General features: G+C 42.3%; 1 protein-coding gene across 1 annotated transcript; it reads left to right on the top strand.

The window, feature by feature from the left end:
* Positions 1-1,659: 1,659 nt before the first annotated feature.
* rtn2b (reticulon 2b) lies at positions 1,660-8,704 on the top strand. Its single transcript, XM_037120670.1, has 7 exons — positions 1,660-1,738; positions 3,433-3,640; positions 3,761-3,899; positions 4,161-4,230; positions 4,612-4,658; positions 5,140-5,198; positions 5,306-8,704. The coding sequence occupies exons 1-7, from the start codon at positions 1,726-1,728 to the stop codon at positions 5,406-5,408; spliced, it is 639 nt and encodes a 212-aa protein (XP_036976565.1). The 5' UTR covers positions 1,660-1,725; the 3' UTR covers positions 5,409-8,704.
* Positions 8,705-8,859: the final 155 nt, after the last annotated feature.

Genomic DNA, 8,859 nt, shown 5'->3' on the forward strand with positions numbered 1-8,859 from the left:
TTTACAGTAAGCATAGTGACAGTGCATGCACTGCACCTCTGCAGGGATTCATTCTGATCGTCCACCAATCAAAACCTGACATCAGAGCTGCATTCATGCTTAATCATGAGTCAGATTAGATTCAGTGTAATAAAATATTTTGCTTGTAGTGACTCTGGACATCCTGTTCCTGTTGGTCTTCGTTTTATTTAAATCGTTCATTACTTGTAACTGATACTGTTTAAATAAAACATGAGGGCTTTGGACTGAAATGTTCCATTAAAATCTTTGAATTCTGCTGAGGATGAAGTCATGACAGATATTCTTTGTTCTTGCGTTTCACTTGACAATAAAGCTGCATGTGTTATAGGATGGATGCTGCTGTGAAACGATCAGCATTTCTTCTTAAACTCTTTAAAGCAAAATGCAAAGAAGATGATATAATTTTTTTTTTTTTATAATTTAAGACATTTTCTGTAAATACTTCAATAGAGATTAAAGGGAAATGATTGCATCACATGTCAGAAATGTGATTTCTGGTCTTGCGTGATTATGCGCGTCAATGTAACACAACTTACAGCTGTTTGGTTTGGCGTCGTTCCTGCTTAAATCTGTGGGGGTCGGCCGGGATCACATGCTTGGCTCCGTAATACTCCTCATAGTTTTGATTTGGGTGTGGTCATGATGCCAACTCTTTAGTCAAACTTGCTCGTCATGATGGTGTTAAAGCAGCCTGTCACAGAGGCACACACACAGCAAACCCCATTTCACTTTAAGTAAGGCCAGTAATACTACTGGTATATTCTATTTTTCTTACTCATATTTCTTATTGTCTTCTCTATTTAACTTTTTCTTAAAATCTCTCTTTGGTTTGATGTTTCTTTTCTAGCAGGAATGACTGTACGAACCAATAACCCCCTCAGGCATCAACAAAGCATTTCTGATCCTGAGATATCTGAACATCCTGCTGCCCAATCCTGCACCTGCAAAAAAAATATTTTTCTTTTTTCTTTTTTTTTGTTACATCTTAACCAATCCAATAATGATCTGGAGGGATTTCAGGAACGTGAAGGAGTACAGAGATCAGCGGTGTGTGGCCTGTAGTATCTACTGTATTGATGATAATAATCTTAATATTACTGTAATGTACATCAGACATGGCTTTCAGCCTGACTTTAAATATGTCACCTGAGACATTCGCAGGAAGCAGAAATAAAAGGCCTCATAAGTCTCACGTAACAAACCCTGCAGTGAAAAATGTCTGCCCGAGTGAAACCCTCTGGATCATTGTTTTTGTATGATTCAGACAATATTATGAATTCATTAGTCTGTCACGGATGCAGCTGGAGGACACAGCAGCCCGCTGACATCGGCCGTCTCCTCACTCGTCCTGATCGGAGATTCACTTTGACGTTAAAATCAGTCTCTGGCTAACGTGGCTGCATGTGAAGGCCTCAGGGTGCAGGTCGGCCACCAGCTGGCTGAGAGAGTCTCTGAGCGCTGAGGGACAAGTACATGCTGATGTCTCAGGTTCCCTATTTGAGTGTGAGTGTCCGAGAGTGAGCGTGTGTGTGTGTGTGTGTGTGTGTGTGTGTGAATCCAAACGGGGGTATCCAATACAGGATAAAATTAGGCCAGCCAGGCCTTATACTGCTGACTGAGCTGGGGTGGCCAAAAAAAGCCTGGGGTGCAGGCAAACAGTGGAAGCTCAAGGAAGAGGGGAGAGCAAGCAGGACCGCAGCCGAAATGGCCAACAAACGTAAGGAAATAAACGTTGACGGCTTTAAGACAAGTGAATCAGAGCAAACAGGGAAGTGGTTAGACTCCAGCTGTAAGGTAGAGGACGAGGAGGAGCAGATCAGGTTTTTTCTTTTCCCCTCTTCTCCTAGGCAGGTGCGAATCCAAACAGGATGACCAGTCAAGTACTGAGCGCAGCATGTCTTTCATTCGGTGGACAGATGGACAGGATGGGGCTCGACTAAATGAGACCCCGTCGCTGATTGAATGTTGTTGTTCTGTTTGAATCACAAAGGTCAAAACTGTCCCACAAGTGAGGAGGATTGATGAGCGTTTTCCTGTCGGAGCTTTTTGGGGTTGTGGTTGTGCCACGCTTGGAAAATGACTTCACTGATGTAACAGCACAAGTATGAGTGTCCGTGTTTCTGCCTCAGTAGCGTCCTGTCGAAAAAGAAAAACCTTAAAAATAAAGTTATTTTGCAGGTATCTCTGGAAAGTATGAATTATGGCGTTAGTTGTGCGCGTGTTTATGTGCGTGTTAATGCACGACACAGTTTCTTGTAAATTGTCTTTGGAGGACAAGTCGTTGTGGTGTGTCTGTGATTAGCTCTGAGATCCTGAGTGTTTGTTTTAATTAGATAATTACCTTGAGATTAACACTGGATTGTGACTCATAGTACAATTATTTCTTGATTTATAATTCATTCAGAAATTTGCAATGTGCAACACAACTCTATGCTGCCATGCAGAACGTTAACAGATTTTATCGACTGGTTTAATTTTCCCCTTCTCCATGATATACAGACTTTTGCCCGTGTTATTTTTCTTCGCCATGCTTTTCCTTACTTTGCTCATGCAAACATGATATGGCATATTAGCGGTTAAGATGCTATTTAAAGGTGCAATATGTGACAATTTTGGCTGAAATTAATCATCAGCAGAACGTGAAGAAATAAGAGTTTTTAGATTGTGATGTTTGGTTAGAAGTTAGCATGCTAACCAGCTAGCCTGTCTCAGTCTGAAGCTCCTGTACCAGCCATATGCCATCATATAAACCATGTCAACACTGACACTCGCTAGCTGCTTGGCTAACTGAGCTAACCAGCCAACAGCAGATGAGTATGAATTCATCAACACACCAATTCTTATAGTTCAAACAGAGGACAAGACCTCTTTGAAAAAAAAGAAAAAATCAAAATGTATGTTTTTAATAACTTCCCGTCACTTTGCCTCTCATATTACCAAAGCGTCTCAGTGGCACAGAGGGAGCAGTGTGTGGCACATTTCTGTCAGCAGCAGCAGGTTTGTTTGTAATAAACAGGAGGGGACAGAGACAGAAGACGATCTGGGTTATTAAAATGAGGAGTGTCATAAACACACACACACACACACATTGCGTTTTGAAGCGGTGTCTTGGGAAGACGTGAGCAAAGTCTGAGCCTCCTTAAAATCCACAGCAATATGTAATGGACCATTCAAATACAGAGCCTTAAGAAAATCGCCTCAAAAGCAAAACACTTAAAAGAGTTAAGAATATTTTTGCTCCTTGTGCTGGCAGATTAATTTAGGGGGATTTCACCATTGACAAACCATGATATCATTAAAAGATTCTGAGAATTGGAAGACATCTGTAGGGAGCACGGCACTGAATCTCTGTTATATCATAATGACGACAGAAGGTGGCACATCCTCTGTCTCTGTCGTCTCCTTGTTCAGTTGTGGATCTGGTGTACTGGAGGAACGTGAGGAGGACTGCCATCGTGTTCACGGGGCTGGTGATCGGTCTGGCCAGCGTGTTCCAGCTCAGTGCCATCACCGTGCTCTCCCACATCTGTCTGGGCGCCATGTGCGTCACCTTTCCCCTCCGCCTCTACTATAAACTGCTGGAGCTGCTGCGCTGGAACCCCGGGGTCCACCCCTTCCAGTGAGTGTTGTCAGTGCCGATTTAGACATCGTTGGTTTAGTTTCCCCCCCCATCGTCGGCTGTTTCCGACGTGCACTCAGCTCTTTGTGCTCTTTAAGGTGCGTGCGTCTCTGTCCTCAGGTCGTATCTGGACAATGACAGCTCCCTGACAGATAAGGAGACGGTGATGCTGGTGGAAGAGGCGGTGCTGCTGATCGCATTCGCTGTGACAGAAATCAAACGCTTGATTTTCATCGACAGCATCATCGACTCTATCAAGGTCAGAGTGTGATCATAGAATGACGACAGACACAACAATATAGAGTGATGAGATCCTATGAATTAGTTTTTTTGGCGTATGTGGGCACGACTGTGAAAAGCTTCCCACATTATTAAATCAAATTATATCTTTTTGTTTGGTGCATAGTGGAGGTGTTGATTCTCAGTGACAGTACAACCGACCCCTTCACATCACAGGAGCTCATTGTGTTATTGCATAATTCAACTTAACAATTACATCAACGTTTCTTCTTTCTCTCAGTTTGTTGTGCTCCTGTATCTGCTGACCTATATCGGTGTCTTGACCAACGGACTGACTCTGATCATAACTGGTGAGTTCTGCTGCCCACTCTGTGATAATGGTCTGGTTAGGTTTAGTACGGCGGCCCCTGACGGTCAAAGCACACACAACATTTCAATTTACAGAGAAGGTGGGATAGCACCTTTTTTTGTGTGTGTGTTTAGACAGAACCCCGGCAACAGTTGAGCGTTTTTTATGAAATATTTTTGTGTGTTGACCCTCAGGGCCACCGTAGTTTAGGAAATTAACACTACTCGGTCATGAGTTTCAGTGTCCAACTATTCACCTTGACCTATCCCTAAGGACCCATTCACACAGAGACACCTTGCTTAGAGAAATGTAATGTAATTCAATAATGAAAGTAAACCTGTACAACAGCTCTGAAGTAACAGACATTGTCTTTGTTTAACAGCTGTGATCGCCATTTTCTCCATTCCTCTTTTGTACAAAAAGCAGCAGGTGAGAGTTTCATGCTTGTCACTGACATTTTCAATAGCAGTAACACTTACTCAAGCAGAAAAAAGTGAATAATTTCCTCTGTAAACTGTTCTTGAGAAGCCTGCTCGGGAAAATCTGGAGAAAGTAATTGCAAGCACCCTCCTGCACACTGCCTCACTCGCAAACAACACATTTATTTGCAACATTTCAGTACCATACCTTCATGAGTTAAATGGGCCCGATCTATCTACTCGCCTGACAAAAGATCCAGTGACGAAACATTGTAAATGAATGTATTTTTGAAAGTTATACAGTGTGTGGGAGTCTGCTCGCAGCTTTCCGTCTTTGTTGTCCCTCTCCTACAGACTTGGCTCTCAGTGGATGCACACATTATTTTTCTGCTGGAGAATATCGTTGTAAAGCTCATTATAATGCCAGAGAAATAAAAGTTTGATAAAGACACTGTTGCATGCACTTGACCTACATGTTATTTTGGTGACAGGTGCGGATAAGGAGAATGGTTAGAGCTGTTAAAGCTTTTGTAAAGAAAATGAAAAACATGTAAGTAAACTCCCCGTTATATATAACATTCTTCGATGTTTCTCTTAATATCACGCCTGTAATTAATATCACATTCTTTTTTTGTGTGTTTTTACATTCTGTGGCAGGTGCCTGAGTCTGTACGGTTCCCTGAGACCCTCTCCTGCTCCCGAACCTGCCGCAAAGCCTGCACCTGCAGCTGCCGCCAAACAGAAGGCCAAGTCCAAGTAACATGCTGGTCACATGTCGAAAGCACCCACGGTGCTTTTTGGGGGGGATTTGGAAAATGTTGGATTGGTTCATCCTCGGTGGTGGTCGCCGGAGGGGCACCTCGTTTCCATTTCTCCACCACGATGTTTGTTTATGGGAGCACGATTTAATCGATCCTGACAGCTGAAACAAAGCTGCCATTCACTCAAGGACGGGCAGCGAAAGTGCACGGAGAGAAGAATTTATTTAGTGAAATGCTTTTCTGTGGGCAGCGTTTCATAGAGCCAGTTCACACAGTCATGTACTCGAAGCGGGGACAGCACAGAATATCACTGTTTTGTTTTGTTTTTTTTGCTCCTTTGACAACAGCTCTATTTTTACACAACTAGTGAGCACGGTGTTCCTGTTGAGCCGCGGAATTATTCATAACGAAGGAGGGGAGCATCATTGCTGCTTTCATTATTTTTGCATAATTCATTTTTTAGCTGGATGGAATAAAACCTGACATGAACATCACCTGCAGTTAATTAACATGAATGTTTTTTGTGCTTGCTTCGTCACCTGAGTTACTTCAGGTATTAGAAAAAGCTTTTCTCAGCAGCGACATCTTACAACATTTATGAGACGAGAAATAATGAGAGTGTCGTCCTCTGCTCTTCATTCTAATTGTTTTTAATCAGGTACAAGCGGTGACTTCGCGCTGCTCTTGGGGCGGCGCAGTGATTAGAGGAACAAAATGAAGCAACCAAACAACTCGTAATAAGTTGAGAGCAGCCTCAGACGTCCTGCAGCAGCTCCGACTGAATTTTGATGGATGAGCGGCACTAAAAATGCCAAGTACAAGTATTAGCAGCATTAGCATTCATTTGGCGTCGTGCTCCTGCTCATCTGATGATTTCTGATGATATTCACTCCTTTATTTTTCAAGAGAGTGAACCAAAACAGGACAATTGTGGGCCTGAAAACCAAAACTATGAGCTGAAAGATGCTGAAATGCACCACAGAGCTGAGAGGAACTGCGGATTTTGGATTCATTGCTATGAAAATATAGATTATTGCTGCTTTAAGCTTTGCCAGAATGTATTTGTCTCATGTTGGCCTACATTTGCTTTCACCTTTGGTTTGTGTCTTATATCTAACATAACTAACTACATAAGAATAATATTTTTTTTTATGAGAACAAAACACCTCCAACCTGCTTCAGTTGCATAACTGTGTGAACAAGCCGCTCCATATCAAGCCTGCAGAGGACAATTCAGTAGATAAAACTACAATCTTCAAAATGTTATACAATTCAGGGACATTTTGAATGAGCAAAAACAACCAAATTACTTAAAAAGAAGGATTGAGACAGAAAATTTGGTCAATTAATGAAGTGGCATCACAACAGGCTGCTGACAGCTTGTGGGGAGAGAAGGGCTTGAGGGGCAGTTTGACAAGGAGGTTGAGGTCGCTGCTAAATACAAAAATATCCATCTTAGGAAGCCATTATAATCCCTAGTTGGACTATTTTCTCAGAAATGGCACCGTCCTTGAGGTAGAATAATGAAGTTCACATCCAGAAAATGACATTTGACTCTTCTATTCACTTCATACAATAATTTCACACATTCAGCGAGGGCTTCCGACGGCTGCTGACTCTGAACTCCACGCCAACATTTTCCAAATCCACCAAACTTCTCAAGAACGTGGTCATTGTTTTGTTTCTGAAAGTGACCAAGACATCACCATAAAATTACAATGAAACTTTTCTCATCATTTAAATTCTCAGTACTTTGAACCAAACACGCTGCAGAACGCTGCTGGTGCTGCGTGAGATAACCTGGACTCAATTTATGATGAACCGTTGCCTTTTTTTTTTTTTTTTTTTTTTTACTCCACAAACAGTCCGGACACTTCAGTCGTGACCTGACATGGGTAGTTGCACTTGTTAAACTTGATGTGCGACATTTCAAACTTGGCCTGACGAGCCCAAACCTGAAAGACTGAACGACCAACATAAATAGATGAGGGCTGGGGTGTGTACCAACACTGGCTTGTCAAAAATGTCTCAGTGCTTAAACTGACATGTGGTGGGGAGGGGGGGGGTGTTGATAATGCTAAAGTTTCAGCTCTTGGTGAACTATTCCTTTAATATCCTGATAACTGTATGGTTTTAGCTGCCAGACCTGAGCCAGTCATCTGTTAACAGTAACTCAGCCTGTGAGCCACTGTTCGCATGTCAGATTGATGTAGGTGACCACGTGGCGCCCTCTAGTGGTCGCTGTTTGAGAACTTAAACGCAGCAGCATTCATACTAACATGTCTTAATAAACTGAAGTTATTAACTGTCATTTCACATGATCATCCTTCAGACCCCTGCTGAGGGGAACGGTACACCTCAGGATAAGAAAACTAATAATCTCACTTAGTTTGGAGTGGTGTTCATCTGCAGATAGTTCTGGTTTGGTAGACAGTGGTCCTTACAAAGACAGCAGGGTCTGTAGAACATACACAATTAATCGTTTTCTTTGTATTTTTTTTAAGTGCAGAGATAATTCGAAGCAACAAAAACACACTTGAGCTGAGGTGATGTCTCAAAACTTGGACACATTAAACCTGACCTATCTGAATTTGCTACCAGTGCAAGTAAGTGAGAAAATGTGGGGTTATTTTTGTGGTGATTTGGACGAATCGACCCTTTAAAGATGCAGCCATGCAACAGGTTGCCATAGTAACACCTGTCTCAGTATAACACACATGTTACTGTTAATGTGAAAAATGGCATTTTTGTGATCTATTGTGATGATTTTTATTTTCTTCAGGTGTGTGTCACAAAATAAAAAAAAGTGCTGTCGTCGCCGTCATCCCTAGAAAAATGCTTAAAGTGAAGCGTGACATTGTTTCGCTGTTGTGGTCGTCACTTTTATTCTTTGTCTTAGACTTGTTTCTACAGGTATTTATGACTTTTTTTTATTGTTGTTTCCTATTGTTTTGTTGCTCCCCAATTAAAAGTCATTTACTAAAAATAGAGGCGAGTTTGCTTGTCACTCTTTTTGCAATAGAAAAAAGCATGTGTCACTTTTTATAACATCAACAGAGGCTCTCTTCGATTCAAGCGTCCCTGTAAGTCAGTGTGAGACTGAAGCAGCTAAATGGAATTCAGCCGTCATTACTTTGATGTTCCGCAAAGCTCCTCCAACCCAAAGTCTGAACACGTTCCCGTGTTTTCAGTCAAACACAGTGAAGTCCTCCTGGGTGATCAACTGTTTATACTTTCTCTCATGTCACCACCAGGAGTTGCACCGACCATGTTTGACCACTAGGTGTCGCTCTTGGAAAAGTGTCGAGCGGATGGAGAATCGCAGAGCACTGACCGATCTACAGAGATCAATGAATCCTGACAAACATTTTAACCATCAGCAGTAAGGTCAGTGCACTGCAGGCCTCGGCTCCTCCAACATGGCATCGCCCACATAAATCGCTCCTTGTC

The sequence above is a fragment of the Acanthopagrus latus genome, chromosome 13 (genome assembly GCF_904848185.1).
Source record: "Acanthopagrus latus isolate v.2019 chromosome 13, fAcaLat1.1, whole genome shotgun sequence".
Classification (NCBI taxonomy): Eukaryota; Metazoa; Chordata; class Actinopteri; order Spariformes; family Sparidae; genus Acanthopagrus; species Acanthopagrus latus.